The sequence below is a fragment of the Ovis aries genome, chromosome 7 (genome assembly GCF_016772045.2).
Source record: "Ovis aries strain OAR_USU_Benz2616 breed Rambouillet chromosome 7, ARS-UI_Ramb_v3.0, whole genome shotgun sequence".
NCBI lineage: Eukaryota > Metazoa > Chordata > Mammalia > Artiodactyla > Bovidae > Ovis > Ovis aries.
This window is the reverse complement of record NC_056060.1, coordinates 35,169,951-35,193,143: the sequence shown is the minus strand read 5'-3', so window position 1 is coordinate 35,193,143 and position 23,193 is coordinate 35,169,951. Positions and strand designations below refer to the sequence as shown.

Sequence of the window (23,193 nt, the reverse complement as noted above, 5' to 3'; positions counted from 1 at the left end):
AAAAAATTCCACTATTATCACCTACCTCAAACCCCATGACTGTTACGGGGGGGCCAAGGTCCAAGGTGCTTGGGGAAAAGAGACTGAGCTGAAAAAGTTACTTACACTGAATTTAATTACTGATAATTTCGATTTAGATAGATTACTATGTCACACACACACTTACTGGAACTCCTGTGCGTTAAAATGTATTTATTATTTATTTGGCCTTGCCATGTGGCATGTGAGATCTTAGTTCCTGGACCATAGGTCAAACCTATGCCCCCTGCAGAGGAAGTGCAGAGTCTTAACCACTGGACCACCAGGAGTCCCCTGTCCTGTGCATTTTGAAAGGCACCTACTATTGACAAGCAGTCACCCAAAAGATGACACGATTGCAATGAAACTTCTAGATACTCTGGTGTGGTAGGAGAATTGCCCAGGCTCTGCTCTCCGGCATGGTAGGCTTAAAGTCTGTGTCAACCATTTGTTAGTTACGTAACCTTAGACAAGTTACTTCTGCATTTCTGTCCTTTCGAAGGATAATTGTAGTCCCATTTTATAGGCATATTCCCTGTGTTAAACGAGATAATATACATGAAGCACCAGGCACTATACCTGACACATAACAGGAGTCCATTAATAGTAGACGATTACTTAGGTGTAAAGATCTCCCAAGACGTAAAGGCCATGGGGTCATAGAGTCAGACACAACTGAGCGACTGAACTGAACTGAAAGGTCTCCCAGTCAGTAATTCCCAAACACTACCTCACAGATAATCATTACCTGCTGCTGCTGCTAATTTGCTTCAGTGATGTCCGACTCTGTGCCACCCTATAGACAGCAGCCCACCAGGGTCCGCTAACCACCAGGATTCTTTAGGCAAGAATACTGGAGTGGGTTGCCATTTCCTTCTCCAAATCATTGCCTGCAGTTAAAGCTAATCACAAGCAGGAAAGATTCTGAAAGCCTGAAAATTACTTCAGTTCTCATGATCCACGTGGGAACGAGAATCTGGAGTTCTAGTAACAGGTTTTTCAGGATATTTGCTTTCAAAAAGTATCCGCCCCATTCCACTGCCCTCAGCCAGCCATGCAATACCTGCGTCCCTCCCAGTCTTCCCACACCCCTCAACAAAGACAGCGGCCATTTCTCACGCCTCCTGTGGCTCATTCCCATTAGCTTGCTCTAAAAGCTTCTGAAGTTTTCAGGTGGAAATACTTGAAAGCAAACTTCATGCTCTTATTTCTAATCCCCAAGAGGCTCACCATTCTCTTTGCCCACTTTTCACGCTTCCTGGGTCCAGGCAACATTGTGAAGGTAAGCGCTGTCTCCACACCCAACAGAGTCTGATAGAGGGTTAGGAGGCAGCCAAAGTAGTCTCTTTGTCTCTCTTCCAAGATAAAGCACTTTTTCAAAACATTTGCATTTTCAAAAGGTCAATGGTGGTACGATTATAGGTATTTGGCATTTTTAAAATTACTTTCTGCATTTTCCTAATTATCTCTGACTATGTATTATCTTTACTATAAGATTCTTTGGGACCGTCTGTAATTACAAAAGCATTTTGTGCTCAATGCAGAAAACTTGGGAAATATAAAGGGAAAAGAAAAGTCCCCTTAATGACATCATGCAAAGAAAACAGCTGTTAACATTTTGGCATATGTCTTTCAGACTTTTCTCTCTGCAGAGATGCTTCATTTTTGTGATCTGGAAAGAAATGTAAACATTTAAGAGACAAAGCCTTGAGTCTTTAGTCTTCAATTTATTTCTGTTTTTAAACAGCATCTAACGGCTTGGAAAAGTCCCTAACAGCAAGGGCCTGCCCCATGCACTCCCAGAGGCTCCCCTAGTCAGGGCTGGGGTCCAGGCTCCAGTTACTCCCCTTCAGCCACACCAGTCACCAGGCCTATTTTCTCTCCATCTCTGGAGACATGGAACAGAAGAGGATCTCCAGTTAGAGGCAAAGTTGGAACTAAGGGATGCTGCATGGAAGGACTGGGCTGAAACACAGCTGCCTTTGTTAGTCTTGGGATATTTTGGGATATGGTAGCATGCTCAGACAGGAGGGCATGAAGAGGGGCTCCTGAACTCCTCTCTGGCCTCATTCATTCCTGGGCAAGCCGCACAGCACCCCTTCCTCTTGCCCAGCTCCTCAGTGCACTCCCTTTAAAAGCTGGGCAAAGGATGGCCCGTGTCATTCAACATTCCTGACCATGATCTGCTCAGCTGCTCTTTACTCCTGACCTAGACAGGATGGGTAACCGGGAAGGTGATAACAATTCAGACCTGAGTGTCCCACTACCTCACGCTACAGGGCTTGGGACCCGACTGTACCAATCCCTTACCAATTCTCACCTAAAGGGGAATAATACAAGGGCATCTCTTTGTGAGGTGGGGCAAACCTGGGCATTTAAACCACAAGCACAGACACAGATGGGCCCCCAGGCCAGAGATGCCTCAATGCATGCACTGAAGCCACAGGGCCGCTCAGCTGGGAGAGTAGGGGCCCCAGCTTCTCTCCACACCCATGGTAACCATGGAAACATAACCACCCCCTCTGCCAGCTGCCTGCGTTTAGACAACCAGGCCTGGCCCACCTCCACCCAGCAGAGGCCTGAACTGATGCCAGGCCGGCCACAGAGTTTTGCAGGAAGAACTGGGATTGGGTGATGTGGTCAGTCCAGGCTTCCAGCACAGCTCAGGAGGGCTACCACAGGAGCCTCCATGCCTTGCCGCCTGGGCTGGGGTCAGACGGGGCTTAGTCAGCCAGCACAGCGGCCGGCAGAGCCAGCCACGTGGCCCCGGATGCCCTCGGCCTGTGGGCTAACAGCTACTGTGGGGCAGTAGCCCTTGCTGCAGTAGCAGCAGCCTCTGAGACTCACTGACGGGGCTCTCTGGCTGCTGCTGCCCCTGCCCAGGCCGCTCAGCCAGCTCCCCGGGGCTGAGGATGTACCGATAGTCACTGGGGGTGCCCCCCACGGCCCCCAGGCCACTGTCATCCCCCGCCCCGCTGCTGGCCTGGTCCCCGCCAAGCAGCTCCAGGTCACCTCCCTCAGTAGGCTCCTGGGCCCCCTCAAGGTTGATGTACAAGGGGTCCTGGCTGGCGGACAGTACAGACAGGCGGCCCAGGACCGTCTCCAACTCCATTCGCAGACACGTGAAGCTTGGGCGCTGCTTGGGGTCGGCGCTCCAGCATTGGTACATGAGCTCATACCTGGGACAAAGAGAAGGGTGAGGGGAGGGAGTAAGGAGCCAGAGAAAGGGGAAGAAGGGTCCTCCTTTCAAAAGCAGAGGCCCCTTTATTATATGAAACCACAATTTAAAAAGATGTGATGGGACTTCCCTGGTGGTCCAGTGGTTAAGACTCAGCATTCCCAATGCCAGGGGCCTGGGTTCGATCCCTGGTCAGGGAACTAGATCCCACATGCTGCAACTAAGAGTTTGCGCGCTGTAATTAAAAGATACTACATGTCACACCTAAGGATCCTGCATGCTGCAACATAGATCTAAGATCCTGAGTGCCTCAACTAAGACCCAGTGGAGCCAAATAAATTAAAAAAAAAAAAAAAAGATGTGATTATGGAAGTTCCCTGGTGGCCTAGTGGTTAGGATTCTGGCTTTCGCTGCTGTGGCCCAGATTCAATCCCTGATCAAGGAACTGAGATCCTGCAAGCCACATGGCAAGGTCAAATATATATAAATCGAACACCGTGTATCTGGCACTATTTACTGGCACTATGGGTTTACTGTGTATCTGGCATTATTCTAAGTATTTTATATTTATTACTAATTCTCACAATATTATGAACTAAGTGATTCCTACTCTACCAATGTTCAAAAAAAGGCACAGAGAGGTTAAGAACGTTGACTAAGGTCACACAGGTAGAAAGTGATGAAACCAGGTGGGTAGGGTCTAGAGACCCTCTTCTGCTGTTTTGGGAGTGGGTAGTAGGAGTGTTTTTGTCCTGTGAGACACAGCCAGGAGTCAGGGTTATCTGGGGGGGAGTGAGATTTGAGCATTCACCCTTTGTCCTAAATCCTCATCCATTCAGGGGGTCCTAAATCCTCATTATTCATGGACACCTTGAGAATCAGAAAAGCTTCCGGCTCATTCCCTGGCAGCAACATTTTTTATGTACAACTTTAGGAGCTTTATAGATTCCCTGAGGTCTTATTCCTATTCCCAGGGAATGCCTCATGCTGAAGGAAAAAAAAAAAAAATCTAACAGGAAGGGGCTGAGACCAGATCTAGTCAGAGCAAATGCCTGACTTTCTTGCCTGTGCCCACAATAAAAGACCCAAACACTCCCACATACCAGGCCTCCTGACAGGGGCCTCCAATGATGGGGCAAAGCCATGCCAGACGCTGAATAGGTCATGGGAATGGTCCAGGCCACGGCTATGTGGCTGGGCTGGGATATACTGTCAAGGCCGTGCCAGGAGCCAACTGGCGCCTGTCCACGGGCTGCCTGGTGGGAGGCCAGCGCCTGCCCACCCCCTACTAAGAACACTAACTTCAGTCCTGAATGACACTAAGCCAGAGCCTGGTCCCCACTGCCCAGTATAGCCTCTGTGGCTTCAGAGGCCCAGGCAGGCTGCAGCCACTGGGAGACCAGCGTTTTCTGACTCCCCTGAGCTCTGTTGAGGGGAAGCCCTGGTTTGTGCACTCAGATTTCCCTCTCTCCCACAGTCCAGCCTCAGGGTCCTTCAAAGCTCCTACCCTAGAGGAAAGAGGACCCCACCACTCAGGCTGAGTCTTCCTCTGCCTGTCTCCATTCTTGGACCTCTGAAGGTCCAACCCCAGAGCAGGAAATAGATTTGTAGCCTCCCATTCCCTAGTACTAGTGCAAAGGTCCTCTGGGGGCCCAGGGAATCTCTGGCTTGCATGGCATGAGAGAATAATACTAGAATAGACAAGTCATAGTGGGGGTCATGTTTAATAGGTACCTTCGAAAATCACATAGATCTAGGTTCAAGTCTGAACTTATTCACTTAATAGCTGTGTGACATGGGTTGTGTTATCTAACCTCTTTAATCCTAATTCCTCATCTACAAAATGGGGATAATAATAGTCTTTTCCTCATAGGGTTAGAGGAGGATTACCTGAAAGAATGCCTGTGAAGTAGCCAGTTGATGTTAGTGATACTGTGTTCTAGTCACACAGGGTTCATGACTCTCCCCCGAGTAGCAAGTGTATCACCATCCCGCCCCACTCCCAAGGGCTCCAGGCTTCCAGAAAGCAGGGAAGACAGTGCCCTTCTCCCCAGGATTGCAGTCTGTTATCTTAGGTCTCTCCACTCCCCCAGAGCAGAGGCCCAGATAAGAAAGGAACCCAACCTCCCGCCCCCAGCGCCCCCTCCCTGTCAAGCAAGGAATGCGATGGAGCAGCAGTTTTTCCCAGCCCCCAGGGAGCACTCCCAGAGGGGGAGGGAGCTCAGCTTTGGAGAAGGAGTCTGGGTGGAGAATGCTAATGGGAACCTGCAGCCCACTGTTGCTCAACCAACCCTGGACCTTCTGCCTCTGGGGGGTGGATACCTGGTTCTCCCCAGAATCTGGAGAAAATGAGCAATCGGTAAAGACTGGAGGAAGAACTATAGGATGATAAAGGAGGAAAGAAAGAAAACAGGAGTCGTAGATGAAAAAGAAAGTTTGGGGTAGAAGTCAGACTCGCCTCTAATGACAAGGGTATTTCCACAAAAGTTCAGCTGAGGGTCGCAGCCCCCGCCAGGACAGCAGGTGTGGTGGTAGCCATCCGCTGAAACCCCAAACCCCTGTTCCCTCCCAGGATCCCCTCCCTCGGGCACTCACACGTCCTCCATACACTCCGGAGGCTGTTTCAGGCGGTTCCCGCCGATGAGGTAGTTGTAAATCTCAGCGTTCTCGATGCCAGCGTATGGCGTCTGCCCACGCGTCATGATCTCCCACATGGTCACCCCGAAGGCCCACTGGGACAGAATCGAGGTTGGGGGGAAGGTGTCACTAGGCCTCCTAGGCCAGGCAGTCTCGAAGCAAGCACATCTTGGGGCTCAGGGGCCTCAGGCTGGGACAGCCAGAGTGCAGAGGGCTGAGTGGGCCAGGCCTGGGAGAGGCTCCAGGTCCACCCACACACTAACCACAGTACTGCCCCGCCACCTGCTCACCACGTCACTGTGCACAGTGTACAGGTTGTCAGCCAGGCTCTCCAGGGCCAGCCACTTGACGGGCAGTTTGGAGGCACAGCCCTGACGATAGTAATCCCCACTGTAGATCTTCCGGGAGAGTCCGAAGTCAGCCACGCACACCGTCATGTCTTCTGCCAGCCTGGGAGGGGTTGGAGGGTGGGGTCAGCCTTCCACCAGGCCGCAGCCTTACTAAATCCACGGTGTCTTTGTCCCCAAGCCATCTCCTCACAGAGCAGATACTGTTCCAGGCGGGGCCTAGTTCTTCCTGGTACTGCTTCCTGCCTCCCACCTGAACCCTCCAGAATTCACATACATGCAGTTCCGAGCAGCCAGGTCTCGGTGGATAAAGTTCCGGGAGCTCAGATACTCCATGCCACAGGCAATGTCCACCATGAACCGGACCAGGGTCTGCAGCGGCAGGTTCTGGTGGGCAGACAGGACAGCAAACTCAGGACAGACCTAGCCAGGGCAGGAGGAAAGGGATTCCCTGACCAGGAAACCTAACAACTGTCCTCAGAATTGCTGAAAGGAAGAGAGTGGAGGGGCTTCCCAGTGCAAGGAAGCTTTGGCAAACTTGAGGGAGGGCACCCAAAAGTCAAGACTGTCCCAATCTGGGCCCCCCACGGGGCTCCTCTCCCAGGAAGGGGCCTGGGTAAGCCTCAATTCCCAGTGGGGATTTGTGAGGGAGAAGAAAGCCTGTTAGCAATAAAGGTCAGACTTAGAGCCTGCCTTCTCCCAACCTACTCAAACGGCCCTGCCCACCAAGCCAACCTCTCTCCCAGGGTTTCTGTGCTTTTCCAACCCCTGGCCACTCCCACCCCAGGCACTCACAAAGGGGTTCTCGCCAATCCGGGAGGTGAGCAGGAAGGCGTGCAGGTCCCCATGCTTCATGAAAGGCAGGATGACCATGGGGATGGGGAGACGGCCTTTGGCCCTGCTCCGGAGGCTTACCCCTGGGGACAAGGGAGAGTCAGCGGGGCACATAAAGGTCAAGGGACAGTCCAAGCATCAGCCTGGGTCCCCGCCTGCCAGTCCTACCTCTAGCCCTGGCTCTGCTACCTCTTTCCCCATAAGTTCCACACTGGGCCCAGTGACTCCCCAGGAGTCATTCTGGCTGCCCCAGAATCTCTGGAGCATCTTCTCTGTCTCCTCCTCCTGTTTACACAAGCAGTCTTCATGTACAGGGTCTACAAACTGAGCTCCTTACCTGGAGCCTGATCAGATTTCAGCCACGCCCCTCCTTGCTATTTTGGTGTCTGCTTACTCACCAGGCAAGTCTGAGCTTCTCTCCACAGGCTGCCCTAGCACCTTGGAGGAGCACAGTTTTAGCCTCATTTTACATTTACTTCCCTCAAGAAGGGACTCACCAACAAGCTTGGCCACGTGTGGGTGGTCAAACTCCTTCATGCAAGCCGCTTCCCTGAGGAACTCTTCAATGTCACTTGAGGCAATGATGTCAGCTGGGAGAAAAGGAGGGAGGGAAGGAGGGAGACGTGACCACCGTGGGCGTGGGGAAACAGTCTGGTCATGAGCAGGAGGAAACCCCACAGGCTGGTCTGTCCAACATCTCCACTCGCTCATGCCTTCTCTTTGGTTTGGACAGCCAAACCACTCAACCAACCACAGCTTTAGTCACCCCAAGTGAAACCAGAGGATAGTCACTGCTAAGGCAGAGGACAGAGGCTGGGGCACCAAGGAAAGTGGGTTTATGCCTGGGAATTATTCACGTGGCAGAGAAAGCATCCCAGTTAGCACTGACTAACACATCTTGGAAAGTCTAAGGGGCCCAGCAGAGCCTGCTTCAGAATCAGCCCCCTTTCACCTTCCCAAGTGAAACCCTCAGTTCCACTATAGTAATATTCTCCACTCACCTTTCAGCATCTTTACAGCCACTTTCACAAAGGAGCCATCCTCCTGCTTCAGTTGGGCCTCCCGCACTGAACCAAACTCTCCTAGGAACCGATCCAAACAATGGTGAGTCCCCTTGGCCTCCTGCCCCCCACCCACCTCCCCAGTGACCCTTCATAGGGACACAGTATCACTTTCTGGGGCCACTGAAGGAGGCTCCCTCATTCATAGCAAAACAAAGTAAGCTAGGAGTGATGACACCTCAGCCTTTCTCGCCCCAGCCTCCATTCCCCTAAATGTCCAGCAGCCAGGAGTTTATGAGCACATCCTGTTTATAGGAGCTGACCTATATCCACAGCCCAGAGTGACATGGAAGCAAGCAGACACACCCAGCCCTGGCAGCTCAGGCCAGTCCCTGCTCAGCCCCACATACCTTTGCCCAACATCCGGCCCAGGGTGAACTGCTGCTCCGGGATCAGCACGTCTTCCAGCTTGTCCTTCAGCTCGTCGCTGATCCCCAAGCTGTCCACTGCGGGGAGGCGGTCATAAGAAAGGGAGCGACCTCTCTGGTCCTGATCCAAAACTCAGCCTGCCTCCTCCACCCCAGACGCCACCCTCAAAGCAGAGGTAAGCTTTATTTAGCTCCCCCACAGCTGGGCCGGTGACCTCTGCGAGGATAGGTCTACGTGTCTTTTCCATGGTGTGCCTAGGACTCAGCAAGGTTCAGACCTATTGGTCAAATCAGTAAGAGAAAGGCAGGTGCAGGTTCAAGGCAGCCCATTCCTTCCTCGTAGGACTCCCCCCCACTCACTTACATGTGGCCTCGATGCGCTCAGGCCTTTCCCGATTGAAGGACCGTGCTGCCCGGAAGTGAACAGCTGGCTCCCCCCGGGCCATGACGCTGTCAAAGGCTTGCCTAAAAGGAGACCCAGGACTTGGAGTCAGCTCCAAGGTCTTCAGTCAGTGCCGGCCTCTCTCTCCATGTCCTCAGCCCTTACCCAAACCGTGTCTCCTTCCTCCTCTTTCGAAGCAGGATGAGGGCCAGGGCAGCAGCCGTCACCAGGGCTGTCAGCACGCCCAGGACCACAGGCACCCAGGATGTGCGGCTGTGGGGAGCACCCTGCTGGCCTGTGGGAGACAGGGGCAGTAGCACGAGCTGGGCTGACACCACAGAGACCCTTTAGAATTTGTAAATGAGGGTCAATGAGCCTGAGCCAATGGCTCCTCTCAGTCAGTAAGGGAGCAGAGTGGAAAGAGGCTCCAAAGGAAGACCCAAGAGTTCCTACTCTGTCAGCCACAGGCCCTGGCTGTTGGGACCTACAGTGTGACCAGGCATTTCTATGCTAGTTTGCATGGCATGGGGGTGGAGAATGAGATACAACCCTGGCCTCAAGTGCATGACTCTGAGTCTTCGGGCCTCTTAGGAGGGGAGGTGCTGCCAATCTCCTCCCATCAGTCCAGGTTGCCCTGGAAAGCCTCAATCCCATGGCCCCTTCCCCTTATAGGCCTTACCTGCGTGATCATGAGAAGAGACCACCAGTGGCTGACTCCAGGGCCCACAGCCAACTGCGTTGGTAACACACACACGCACAGTCAGGTCCTTCTGGGGATCCCAGCCCGTCAGGTTGGCCCTGGTCCCCTCCACTGTCAGCTCACCCTGCAGCCAGGAAAAGTCCCCATCCCACACTGAGCCTGAGGAAAAAGGCTCCAGCTGGGTGGGGCCTGAAGGCAGAAAAAGATCTCACTAGGAACATGGGCGGCTAGGAACACTGTGGGTTCAGGGGATGCAGGGACACAACCTGCTGGGAGTCATCACATTCCTGCTGCAGGCTGCAGAGGCCTCTCCTGAACACAAACAAGGCTCAGTCTGAGAAAGCAGGGGTGGGGGATGGGAGGGAACTGAGGGGTGGAAGAGGATAAGAAGGCCTTATCTGTGTCCTCCCCTGGTTTGTGCAGGAATGTACTTCCTGCTTGACTTTCAAAGTGGACACTGGAAGCAGTCTTCACAGGAGATGGACTCCAATGAACAATGCAGCCTGCAGAGGAGGGCAGGACAGCGTAGACTCCCAGGGGTGGTAGAAGGCCCACCACGGCCCCCCGCGCTCACCAAGGACCGCTAACCTGAATCTTGAAGGGCCTCAGAGCCCTGATGGCTGACTGTAGTGCACTTGGAAGTTTCCCTTACCTGGGTACCGTTGTCTTGAGCCCAGGACATTTTATAGGGTCCCAGGGGGCCTTCTGAAGGGCCCTCGGGGATCACTTCTTCCCACTCCAGGATGAGGCCAGAGTCTGTGTATATGGCATGGAGGTTCTGGGGAGCGCTGGCTGGGGCTGTTCCCAAAGAGAAAAGCTTGCTAAGAGCCCTGCCCTGCCTGCGCACCGTCACTAGCCCACGTGGGCCTTTGGAACCGGCTCCATAGAACTAAACTGCTCCGAGAGCAACAGGTCGGGGAACAGTGTGTCTGCCATTGCTCACTGCTATCACCTGCTGTCCTGGGGAGTAAGGGTGAGCAATGGCAAGGCCTGGACCATCCCAGCGAGGCAGGGTATTGCTCTTCATCACCTTGGTGGCTCCTCAGTGGCATCCTTCACTCCCCTCTCCTCATAGCCCTGCAGCCTCCTTGCAATTGCTAGCAACTCCATGCATGTCTGTGCTATAGGGTCACTGCGCCCTCTTTCTACATGGATTTCCCCCAAAATATGGGTCCTTCCTTATCATTCAGACCTCAGATCTCTATCCAGGTATTCCTGGAGCCCCCTACGGTACTCTTTAGCACCGTACTATCCAATCTTTTCTGCTTGTCTGCTCCACCCGCTAGAACTAGAGCTGCTGGATGGGGGCTGGATTTATCCAGTTCACAAGTAAGCAGCAGGCACTCAGTGAAGTGCTGGCTGACTGATGTATGATCCCCCCTGTTAGGTAACCCTCTTTCAATCAACTCCATCAGAACTGGAGCTGACACGGCCCCGCCCCTCCTCATCCCTGCCCAGGTACTCTGCTCTGTAAGTCCTTTACCTAGACCCTTTGTCCGAAAGGGCACCCAGTCAGCATATGGAGAGGGCCCCAAGGCATTGGCACAGCGAACCCTGAGGCTGTAGTTGGTGGCGGGTGTCAGGTCCCGAAGCAGGCAGGTAAAAGGTGGCACGGGGACCATGACAGCCAGAACCTCCCAGTCTCCTGGGGCCTGAATCACCTACAGAATAGCAGAAAATCAGTGATGTAAGGGAGGGAGGTTTCTTAGGCATGTGAGATGAGATGGAAGGTAGGATGGGTATGGATATGATCGGGGGCTTTCATCTATGCCTCTTCAAGTCTATCAGTGGAGTAACCGAGACATGGAAACAACCTAATGTCCAGCAACAGATGGATGGATAAAGAAGATGTGGTATGTGTATGTATACATACATACATATATACCCAATGGAATATTAGCCATAAAAATGAAATAATGCCATCTGCAGCAACATGGATGGACCTAGAGATTATCATGCTAAGCAAAACAAGTCAGAAAGAGAAAGACAAGCACCATATGATATCACTTACACGTGGAATCTAAAATACAACAAAAATGAATATATATATGAAGCAGAAGCAGACTCACAGACATAAAGAACCGACTTGTGGTTGCCAAGGCGGGGAGTAGGGGAGAGGGAAGGATTGGGAGTTGGGGATTAGCAGATGCAAATTAGTATACATAGGATGGGTAAACAACAAGGGCCTACTGTATAGCACAAGGAACTATATTCAATGTCCTGTGATAAATCGTAACGGAAAAAAAAGAACATATCTATCTATAACTGAATCACTTTGCTGTACTGCAGAAATTAACACCACACTGAAAATCAACTATACGTCAATTAAAAAAAAAAACTATCAGCAGACATTTGCAACCCATCCCTTCCCACCCTCCCCCACTGCACATTCCACACCTCTGCGTCTTTGCAAATTCTGTTCCCTTTGCTGGAAATGACCTGCTCTTCCTAATGAAGTCCAACTCATCCTTCAAGAGTCAGTGCAAATATCACTTTCTCTGTGAAACACTTTCTCAAATACTCAGTAAAACTGATGCCCCTTTGTGCTTGACGCATAATTATGTTAGAGTAGATACCACTCTTTGTATTCATTTGGCAAAAAAGTTCGTTTACATTTCCATAAGTTGTTACAGAAGAACCCAAACTTTTTGGCCAACCCAGTAACTGTTTAAATGCCAGCCCAGGGACTTCCCTGGCAGTCAGTGGTTAAGACTTTGCCTTCCAATGCAGGGGGTGCAGGTTCAATCCCTGGTCAGGGAGCCAAGATCCCACATGCCTTGCAGCCAAAAAACAAAACATAAAGCAGAAGCAATACTGTAACAAATTCAATAAAGACTTACAAAAAATAAATAAATAAAAATAAATGCCAGCCCAGAGTCTTAGAGCTTCTCAAGGGCAAAGTGCCTAGGATCTTAGGGGCACCATGAACCTGGCCTGCACCTTATACTTTGGGGACCCAGGGCAAGAGTACAGATGGGGAGATCCAGTGTACTACATGACTAAACATTATGATTTTATATGATTTTAAATGTTAAAAATCAGCTAACAGGCTATTAAGTAAAATAGTTTCTATCTTAATATACTGACAAACAAAGCTACAAAACAACCTGGAAGATCAGGTTTGCAGTTTTCTACAATTCTCTGAATCCTTGGAGTTCCAAGCCTGAATGAGACAGCACAAGAAGAGCCAGCCTCCAGGCAAGGGTCTGCACCATGAGGGACACCATGTGCATGGGTGTAGACAGTGGACTCCATACCCATTCCCCCTCAGATGGCTGTCCTTGGGGCTTAGTGGTGCATGTACCTCGGTGTGATCCATCCTTGGGAGGATGGAGCAGGGAAGAGGCCCATATCAGCCCCAGAAATAGACAGATTTAAGAGGAGGGGGTGTCCTGGTGAGCTGGATGGGTATATTCCCTTGGCCCTATGTATTCCCTGCCCAGCGGCAAGAGGTGCAACCAAAGGAGGGCCAGAGTGGGGTCCTCTAAAGGTGGGCACCCAGAGCAGGGCCCTTTGCTGCCCAGGAGAACTGCCTAGAACTGTTTCAAAGGTTCCCCTTAAATAGCTTTGGAGTGAACAGACAAAAACAAATGAGCTGGCATTGCCTCATTTTTCGATCACCTTACTTGGCCCTCCCGCTCTCTAATGTCCAGGACCCCTTCTGGGCCCCTGTGTCTGAGGCCTGAGTCAGGGTGTGGAGCTCGAGAGTACAGGCATCAAATAAATCAAAGCTCTGGGGTTTTGCCCACATAAGTAAAACTCTTCCAGGGTATCCCCAGTCTGATCTACCGATCCGTTTTCTAGCCTGAAGAATGCACAGGTTGAACTGATCTGCCATCACTTGTTTGCCAGAGCACCCTATGATAAGGGGCAACGGCCAGGGCTGTTCCTGGTAAGGGAATAACACCTGAATAGTGGAGTCCAAGCCCTGAGGGCAAGACTAGGTAAATGTGATACCACTGTCAACAAAGTGCCACCAAGACAGCCAGGAGGAGGATGGCCAGGAGAGCTTGTCCCACCCTCGCAGCCTACCTGGACTGTACAGGATTGGATCAGGGCTCGGCCGTCGGCCCCCGGCATCCAGGCCACGCTAACGTTGCTGCTGGAGAGCTTCGTCACTGTGATGTTGAAGGGGGCTGCGGGGAGTGCTGCAGATGGGGACTTAGAGTCAGTGCCCAGGAAGGACAGGGAAAGGGAGAGAGTATGGGAGTCGAGCCATGAGGCCCTCCCTAGGGTTCTCCCCACCAAAATGATGGCCACAAAGCACTCCCAGGACCACAGTAATACAGAAGCCAAGCAACCAGCAGCAGATAGCTGCTCATACCTGGGAGGGGGCCTAGGCTGTGGAGATAGGTCACCTCTCCCTGAATCAAGAGCCCTGTCTAATCAAGGAATAGGATAAGACAGTGGATGGGTGGGGAACACAGTATCTCGGCCTTGGGAGATACCAGTGAGAGGCAACTGGCCCTGCAGCCACAGCCCACTCCTGAGCATACATCAGCTCTCTCTCCCTCTGTACCCCTCCCACTGTGCACAGCAGCCCTCTGGGTCTCTACCATCCTGCTAGGCTGTTTCCCCCACCCCCATTCCCTCTACAGGGGCTGGAGAAGCAAGACTGGGCATGAGCCTTGACCGTCTCCTGCCAGCTCCCTCCCTACTTCCCTCCCAAGGACTCTGCTCTGAGATGGGAAATCTGCTGTGACGTCAGGTTTCTATTCTCATCGCAGCCGTGGCAGGGTCTCAGGTGCTCCCACTAGGAATGGAGCTATGCCAGTTAACTCCTCATCCACCAGATCCCAGCAGGACTGAGGCGAGTTGGAACACCAAACAATTCTAACTTCACCCACAGCAGGCAGAGAGGGCCTCTGCCTCACCGCCCCTCACTTCCTGGGGTCCTCCTACCTTGAAGATGAACAGTGGCGGTGCGAGAAGAGGCCAGGCCTTTTGGGTTGTGAGCTTCACAGGAGAACACAGTGCTCTGGGTCACCCCTGGGGCCAGAAAACCTTAATTAGCATACCCTGAGCATCAACTCCCACTCAGTCTGGGATTAGGGAAGGGGGATAGCCAGGCTCTGGGTCTGATTAGCTTAATACCCTCCAGCCAAAAGAAAGGGTTAGACCATAGGGACCGATATAAATCTCAAGGCTGGGGCTCTGTTTTCTCATCTTCTGAATGGCAGAGTTGTGAGAACCAACTGATGTAACATATGTAAAGTGCACAGTAAAACATTTGAGAAATGTGACATGTGACACCCCCCCACCTCAGTCCCATCTCTGGCAGACAGCACAATGTTGCCTCCCTTTTCTGGTCATTCCTTTGCACATTCCAGAGAGCCCTTCTGTATTTGCTCTGTTCCAAAACATTGTTCTATTTGCAAATTCTCTGCCTTTTCAGTAGTTCTCTGCTCCTGAAGTCTTATCTCCCCAGTTATACTAATTCCCAGGGGGCGGGACCAATGGCTTCTCTTTCTTTTGTCCTAGATCCCCTGTGGTGCCTAGCGCAGTGTGGTGTGTGGAGCAGGAGTTCAGTGAGTGCTTATTATCTAGCTGGCTGCCTGAGGGTCCCCACCACGCACTGCTAGAGAGAACTGAACCCGACCTCCCTTCTCATCTGCTCCAACACAGTGCCTCCCGAACGGGACCTGCCCCACTTCCAACCGATCCTGCAGTTCATCTTTTTTCAAATTCCTAAGGGACTTGGCAGATCAGTGTCCATCCCTCCCAACTTGCAGTACAGGAGACCAAGCTCAGATGCCCATCTTTTTCGGCCAGTTCAAGCCTCCACCAGAAACAATAACTTTGTTTCACACATAAGCGAGCCCTTCCTGAGGTGTGTGCCTGGGGATCTTGGGGTCCATGTGGGTGTGCAGGCATGGCAGCTTTGGTTTAACTGTGTAGAGGCATGGAAGACACAGTTGTTTGGGAAAGGTCTGGAGATTTTCTGGAAAGGGCCATTAGAAGAGTAGGCTCGTGTATCTGTGTGCTGGCTCCCCCTTCCCCCTTTTCCTCCCTGCTCACCCCACCCCTCCCCACTATCCCCAACACAGCAGCCTGAGATTCTTGTCTTCTAGACAAGTCTGCCAGACACTCCTCCTAGTTCTGCGTGGGCTGGCTCCTGGCTCCTTCCCTTGGGAGGGGTGGGGGGATGGGTGCCCTTGGTCCTACACATTCACCTCCCAGGGCCAGCTGTGCACGGCCTAGTCTGCTGTGAACTAGCCTACTGTGAACGAAGGCAAGAGGCTCCAGCATCTCCTTAAGCACACACAGCAGGCTCACCACAAATCAGCCCACCAGGCCAGTCTAGCGCACCTGACTAATGAGCTTAGTAATGGTGCAGGTCATGTTCTCAGGCACTCTGGACACTCACAACAGCAAGCTTAGTGACTGAAGCAGGTTAGAACTCTGCCAGCCTCACCACCCCTGCTCAGAGCCCCTTGGGAGGCTGCTCACCTGTGACATTTAAAACGGAAGGAGAGGGAGCAGGTTCCCCAACCTGCGTGCCTCCTCTCCACCAGATGATGGTGACAGGTTCTGGGGGCCCCACAGCCTCGCAAAACAGTTGGAAAGGGGCATTGGGCGGCACTGCCAGGTCTTTTGGCTCCACAGTGAAAAATGGCACACCTAGGGGTAAAAGGCAGGTGGGGAGTGAGCCTTGAGAGAGGGATTCTCCCTTCTCTAACAGCCCTTCTCAAAGCCAGGGAAGAGGCAGACGGTGGGGAGCTGAGGGAGGGGCAACAAGGAGGAGGAGTGGGCAGGAGCTTTAGCAGAGTTCTGCTGGCAAGCCCTAGATCCCACTCAGGGGCCTTTGTTACTTTCTTAGTCACTTTGTTTTCCTGGGCTCAACAGCTCTGAGCTCCTGCAGCTGTGGAGTCTTCCTCCCCTCCCCCAGTCCTCCCCCTCCTGGCCTGGCCACTTGGCAGAAAAAGGTCTAGCCCCAGATGGGTGTTCAAGGCTTGTTTGTCAGACAACTGGAACTCAACTGCACCCCATAGATTCTGGGTGCTAGCCGTCCCCTTGGCTCTCAAATCCCCAGGCCTTGCATGTAGGGTCTGGGCCTGGAGTCTGGTACAACCAGGTCCCAGAAGGCAGTGGGGCCGCCCAGATTCCACTGAGCTTCCTTGGGCATAGGTGTGGTCCCTAGCAGACAGCGCCTGCTCAGGTCAACACGCCTCTGTGGCTCTGCCTCCTCACCTTCTACCGTGAGCCACACTGGCTGGGAGGTCTCAGTTTCGTCGCCATCCTCCACCTGGCACCAGTACCTCCCTGCATCAGAGCGGTCCACTGACTTCAGGCTGTGGAAACAGGACACAGGGCCTCCCAGAGTCAAGGGGGGCAGCTCTGCTGGGCAGACTCAATGGGTTCAGCCTACCCCCACTTCTGGAAGTATCCACAGGTGGCCGAATTTAAAAAAAAAAACAAAAAAACAAAAAAAACCACAGACCTATGGACATCAGCATTGCCCTCAGCTCCCAAATCCCATGGCAAGAACACAACATGCCCCCAGACTGGCATCCCACACCCTCCCCCAGTCCTGCACCTGAGGAAGCCAATCCAGTGCTGCTCACTGACGGGGATGTACACCTGATCCATGCTGTGGACCACAGCCCCATCCTTCACCCACTGTATCTCAGGCTCTTCCATCCCCTCCACACTGCAGTTGAGCTTCACCGGCTGTCCCTGAGACACCGTCAGCTTCACTGGGGCCCCCATGAGCTTCAGGCCTGAGAGGTGGGAAAGAGAATGTGTCATTCTGCTTGACAGGCACCCTGAGTCTGGAAATATCCCCCATCCTCTCCTAGCACCTAGTTTCTGTGTCAGAAGGCTCATTCCTAGCCAGTGGCCAAGGAAGCACAGGCAGGACGGTGTGGGAAGGAAGGTGGCCTAACCAGGGCTGCGGGAAGGAACATGACAAGCTCTCCAGGCACCATTTCTACCACTGCCAAGTTCCTCCCAGCTGTAAGGAAGTGACCTGTTCCCCATACCTCCCTGCTGGGCAGTGTTAAGTCGGGCCCAACCACCAAAAGGAAAGCAAGCCAGGCTGCAACAGTGGGGCAGGTACTGCCCTCGGAATCACTGGTGTACCCAGTCAGTGCAACAGGCAGCCAGCTCTCCACCCAAGGTGACAGCCCAGACCCTGCACTGCTGTTGGCATCCTCCTGCACCCCCGCCTCTGGCAAATGTAAGGAGGAAGGGAAGGAGGGGGTGCTCCCCCGAAGTGGAGAACATATGGCTGCAAAACCACGTCAGATCAAACACATGGCAGCCTTCCTGGCAGCCGGCCGCTCTATTAATACCTGAACGTGTGCAGGGGCGGGTGCTAGGAAGGTAGGAGGTAAGAAGGGAAGGGAGGGGCCCTGAGCCCAAGACCCCTGAGCTACTGTCACACCAACAGGGGGCTACCCTCTAGAACACTACCTCTGAAAACACACACACACACTCCTCCTGTGTGTTTTTAAGCAGTGAGGCAGAGAGGGGCAGGTGAACTATCCATAGAACTGAAACCCAGTCCAGCTTCTTCCTGCCCTTTGCTGTGTGATGCCAGGCAAATTTCTGAGCTCTCTGATCCTAGATACACACACTGTTCCGCTGGTAAATACTTGTCACTATTTCCCTTCCTTTGCCTCCTTTGAGATGCTGATATGGCAGGGGCAGCTGTCTGAAAAGAAGATACCTGCTGCTCTGCCAGGTGTCACTTCTTACTCTTCACCTTCTCAGGACCAGTCACAGGGCAAAGAGGGGTAGCTTTACACCCCATACAGGACAGGCAGTCCCAGGGGTGTGTAGTGTGAACTTAGGGATCCCGGGTGCTGCAAGAAGCACTCTAGCCACTGGCAAATGCTTCAGTGGCTGTGTGGGAACACAAGGCTGAGCAAACACCAGCAACTCTGCCCCAGTCCATCATCTCCAACATGCCTGGGTTTTAGGAAGCTCAGAGCAGGCACAGGGACTCGAGTATGCCCAGGTGTTTTCTGTGACTGGGCACTGTGAGAGCCCCTGTACCCACATGATGTAGGGGTCCTGTGGGTGCTGAGTCCCGGCCCCAGTGGCTTCAGAGTGGACCTTCGCGTGTGGGGCGAGCAGACAGGGGTCTCCAGGACTGGGAGGGGTGAACAAACAACTCGGAACATCGAGGCGGGAAAAGCCAGTCCCTAACATCCCCCGCTGACCGCTCAGCTCGCAGCCCCACTCCTTTCCTTACAACCCCGCCAGAAGAGCCCGGGCATGAGAAAGTTGGGGGGTGGGGGCCCCGACCCGAGATCCCGGAGCGAACCCACCGCTGAGCCCCCTTCCCCAGCCCCCGAGCCTCGGCCTTCCAGCTTGGAGCCCCCCGCTCGAATCTCCGGCCCGCCCAGGCCCTGGGCTTGCCCGGCCGCAGTCCCCGGGCTCCGATCCCCGCCGCGCCCCTCCGCAGCCCCCCGCTCTCCGCCGCCCCCCGGGCAGCCCCTACCTGCGGCCACGGGCTCGGGGAGCAGCAGAACCGCCAGACCCGCCAGCAGCAGCAGCGGCGGCGGCGGCGGCCGCGGCAGCGGCGGGAGCCCCGACCGCCCCATGCTCCGCCTCAGCGCCATCGGCGGCGACGCCGCACCATGCCGGGCCCGGCCCGCGAGCGACCAGGGAGGAGGGAGGAGAGGGAGGAGGAGGAGGAGGGCCGAGGGAGGGACGGGGGCCGGCCCGGGGGGCGGCGCTGGGGCTGGGGCTCCGAGACCCGCGCCCGCTGTGAGTCGCCGCGGCGGCTGTCAGCCACGCGGGGTCCCCGGGGCCGCTCCTGGGCCACCGCGCTCCTTCCACAGCCGTCGCCGCCGTCGCCGCCGCCGCTGATTCATGTTCTTCTTGGAGCCGCCGCCTCCTCCCCGGTCGCCCGCCCGCCCGCAGCCAGAGCTCGTACCGCCCCCCCGCGGAACCCCGGGCGGCTCGCTCCGAGCACCAGCCTAGTAGCTGCCAGCCAGCCGGGCCTCCGGCAGACCTCCACCCACAGACCTCCGCAGCCTCGGCCGGCTCCCGCGGTCCCAGAGAATACCCCAGTGCAGAACCCAAGGACCTGGCTGGGTCCCCTAGATGGACACCCTAGCCACGCCCCTCCTTTCCTTAAATACACCCCAGCATCTTTTCCAACCCAGTACTCTAGATCCTTCCCTCAAAACCTTCCTAGAAACCTCTACCATACCCCAACTTTTGTCCAGACTCTGATCACAGAACCTAGCACCCTCCTTTCAGCACAGAAAATTTCCCCTGGATACTTCCAACCATCAGGCCCTGAAATTGTGGTGACTCAGTGCTCCCCCCACAGGACCTACTAGCACACCTTCGTGCCTCATTCATGAGTTTTTCACCCAAATTCCCTGTATTCGTATCTCCAAGACCTTGGGCCTTGGGTCTTGAGTTCTGAGATCTTGGTAATCCTCTGGTTTTATCTGCTGTTGCCACTGTTCCACTACATAGGTTAAAGCCCAATGGCCCACATCTCTGAGGGACTGTCATTCTTCCTAGTTGCTCCCTATGCCTCTAGCCCCCATCTCTCAGGATGTGATGTGAAAGTTGGCTGTGTTCTCACAATATCCAATAAAACATTAGCTATTATTAGTAGATTACCTTGCACATAGTAGGCACTCCATAAATAGACAGATGTTTGTTAAATGAATAATTGCCTCAGAGCTTGGCCTGCCCCACCACCAGTAATCTAAGGGGTAGCTGTGGCTACAGACATCCTGTCTGGCTGATAAAGAGCTGGTTCCAAATCCATTTTACCAAATGTCCCCTTCCTTTTGCCCTTGCCTTTAGGGGTCCCCAGGACCAGAACTCCAGAGGGCAAGTCCCAGAAGTACTGGGTAGGGAGGAGGGACAAGCCACTCGTTTTCCCCTCTTCCTCACCTTCCATTTCCCTGAAGCCTCACTGGATCTTTCAAGGGATTCTCCTTCTGAGCAGCAGAGGCCTGCCTCTTCCTTCTCTTGGCCCCATCAATGCTTGTTTATTTATTATACTGATAACAACAGCAGTTCTGGCGGCAGCCTCAGAGCCAGCTGGGGGCGCCCCCAGGCGGCAGCACAGGGAAAGTGCTGTCAGAGTTGGAGGGCGGGGGCCTGAGTGTCCCTTTAACTGAGAGCTCAGGCAGTCTTCTGAGGCGCTGTGGGTCGGCTTTGGGACTTTTTCCTAAAGGAAAAGTCTAGATCCTTTCCAGAATCCACAGTTTCGGAGCTCGCGCTGAGTCGGATCAGGGCAGACAATAGTCTAGGGCTGAAGCCAGATTCACCCGGGCCGCGGCTACTGCGGCAAGAGTGGCTGCTGCGGCCCTGCCCTTGAGCACTTGTCATTTCTCAAGGTCCTCTCCCCCAACTCTCCTCTCTGGAGGCGACTTCAAGTTTCCAATGAAAGGAAATTGTTGACTCTGGCTGACACTGGAAAGACCGCTCCTAGAGGATGTTGAACTTGGAGCCCAAACTGGCCTTTTAACTTCCTCTTCTCCCCTATCCCAACCCTGCCCCCTATTAATTCCTGAACTCTGATGAGAATCCCAGTCCAAGGACCATCCTTGGCCCCCAGGCAAAATGGATTTCTGGAGCACATGCCTCTGCATTCTCCACTCACAGTCTTTATTTTCTTTCTTTCTTTTTCTTTGTTTGGCCGCTCCAGGCAGCACATGGGATCTTAGTTCCCCTTACCAGGGATTGAACCCATGCCACCTGCATTGGAAGCATGGAGTCTTAACCACTGGACTCCCAGGGAAGTCCCTCTTCTCTCACAGCCTTGACAAACTTCCTACCTCAGGTAGCAGCCTGAGGGGCAGCATACTGTCCCTGTGGGGCCTGGCAACTGGAATGCCTGCCTCCTCTACCCCTGCTTCTGAACCCCTCTCAAGTCTTAGTATTTCTGCTTGCAGGGTAGGGAGAACTGTGGAGTCCTGGCCTTCAGACTTTGTGCTCCTGCATAGAGTGCTTGCCTTCCTGAGCCCTCACAACCCACTCTTACCCATCTCCTCCATCTTTCTGTCTCTCTGGACACAGCAAAGAAACATACTTTAAGGATATGTGAGCAGGTGTGATTTTGTGGAAGAGGTGTGTAGGTGGGTGAGAGGGTGTGCATTATGATGTACGAGGGAGGGTGTGCATTTGTGCAAACCCTAAATGTGACTGACGCTTTGTGGGTGGATGGGGAGAGGATGTGTGTGTGTGACTGGAGGAGGTTGGCTGCCTGTGCAAATACATGCCTGCAAAAATCTCCCTTCCTTTTGTAAATGCATTGCTTGGAAGGAAACTAATCAAATCAACAGGAAATGTGTTTGACCTAACATAGGAGCAGATCTCCAAGTGGTTCCTGTTCTCAAAACAGAAGCAGAGCCAGCTATGATCTATCCCACCAGAGAGGAAAGGCCAGCAGCAGCCCCTTATTATGGGTGGAGCCTGGTTGGGCCTTGGCATCACCCTACTCATGTGAAATAAGTATCTGCCCATTCTCTGCCTTTTACAATCCATGACTGTCCAAGGAAGTCAAGGAGCAAGAAAAGACAAAGGCAAAACTGGAAATAAAAGCCACCTGCCCACAGCAGCAGAACACCTTGATAACAATTTTTAGCAGTCTCAGGAAGTAGCTGCTTCAGCTTTCTCAGAGTTAGGACTCCTCCTCCACGAGAGAACGAAGTCACGGGGTCATGGCAGTCTTGCTGGCCCTGTGAGCAAGGGTATATTCTTTCCCAACTACTGCTTAAAGAGGTTAAGAGTTGGGAAGTTTCCTTTAAGGAATGGGGCAGCCAACGGAATCAGTTCCTCATCACCTTAGAGAAGCAGGAAATCTATGACTTTGGGGTTTGGAGGTGTGATGTCACGGGTGCTGGGGACTATTGCTGTACCTGCCAAACGCCCCTTGCCTGAAATCTGTAAATCAGAAACAGTGCCACACCTTGCTCAGTTGACGATAAAGCAAAAAAGTAAGTTTCTAGGAGAGACCGCACTCTGAAAGGGGGATTTTCAAATAAGCAGATTTTTCCTCAAAAGTAGGAAATAGGAAGAGAGCAGTAAGTCTGGGGTTTCTGAAATAGCAAGTGAGTCCAAACATGTGGGGAAAAAAACCAACTGTACTCTTCAAAATTTCACTGAGGGATGGCCCTCAGAAGAGTGTAGTAAGTATGTGTGTGTGTGAATGGCATGTATCTGGCTGTCTATAGTTCTTTTTTTGAGCTGCTTTAATAACTACATGGTAATTTAGGCTATTAAAAAAATTTTATTATGAAATATGTTAAACATACGCACAAGTAAAACAGTATAATGAATCCCCAAAGGACCCTTCATTCTGCTTCGATGATTATCTTAGCCAATTGTGTTGTATTATTCCAATTTATTTTTAGTCTTTTGCTGGAGTTCTAAAACCAAATCTTAGCCATATAATTAATTTCAGCTGTAAATATTACACTGTGTATCTGTAACAGGCTTTAAAAAACTCACCCATATAGAGATTCAGATAGTTACATATAGAAATATTTATAGATATGTGTATATGTTACACATACACATATATTCCCTTTGTCAGCTGAGAAGGGCCCAAAAGCAAGACACTCCAGTAACAATGAGTATATCTAGCACCCAAATCTTGGTTTCTAATACCATTTTCCAATATAAGAGAACCAAAGGTCCTTGGAAAAATGGCTGATTCTAGGACTGGGGCAGGAAATATACAAG

General features: G+C 52.8%; 1 protein-coding gene across 3 annotated transcripts; it reads right to left on the bottom strand.

Annotated features, from left to right (window-relative positions):
• Positions 1 to 1,725: 1,725 nt before the first annotated feature.
• On the bottom strand, positions 1,726 to 20,475 carry TYRO3 (TYRO3 protein tyrosine kinase). 3 transcript variants are annotated; one of them, XM_012181240.3, is made up of 19 exons: positions 20,395 to 20,475; positions 17,063 to 17,246; positions 16,717 to 16,817; positions 15,976 to 16,146; positions 14,428 to 14,514; positions 13,558 to 13,673; positions 11,009 to 11,186; positions 10,178 to 10,323; positions 9,505 to 9,649; positions 8,991 to 9,120; positions 8,808 to 8,908; positions 8,426 to 8,521; positions 8,016 to 8,096; positions 7,512 to 7,604; positions 6,976 to 7,097; positions 6,458 to 6,567; positions 6,124 to 6,283; positions 5,792 to 5,928; positions 1,726 to 3,197 (listed from the first exon to the last, which is right to left on the bottom strand). In XM_012181240.3, exons 1-19 carry the CDS (start codon positions 20,399 to 20,401, stop codon positions 2,807 to 2,809), a joined length of 2,556 nt encoding a protein of 851 aa, XP_012036630.2. In that variant the 5' UTR covers positions 20,402 to 20,475; the 3' UTR covers positions 1,726 to 2,806. The 3 variants fall into 3 exon arrangements, with proteins under 3 accessions (XP_012036630.2, XP_060274582.1, XP_027827498.1); XM_060418599.1 differs by lacking the exon at positions 20,395 to 20,475 and adding an exon at positions 19,504 to 19,579; XM_027971697.2 differs by lacking the exon at positions 20,395 to 20,475 and adding an exon at positions 18,974 to 19,138.
• Positions 20,476 to 23,193: the final 2,718 nt, after the last annotated feature.

Excerpts from the sequence above, each read along its gene's own strand:
- TYRO3 (XM_027971697.2), bottom strand. The coding sequence starts at position 19,094 with ATGGCGCTGAGGCGGAGCATGGGGCGGTCGGGGCTCCCGCCGCTGCCG. Across the intron at positions 6,568-6,975 it reads GGATTGGCGAGAACCCCTTT|AACCTGCCGCTGCAGACCCT; the intron begins GTGAGTGCCTGG and ends TCTGCCCACCAG. Across the intron at positions 6,284-6,457 it reads CTGGCTGCTCGGAACTGCAT|GCTGGCAGAAGACATGACGG; the intron begins GTATGTGAATTC and ends AACCCCTCCCAG.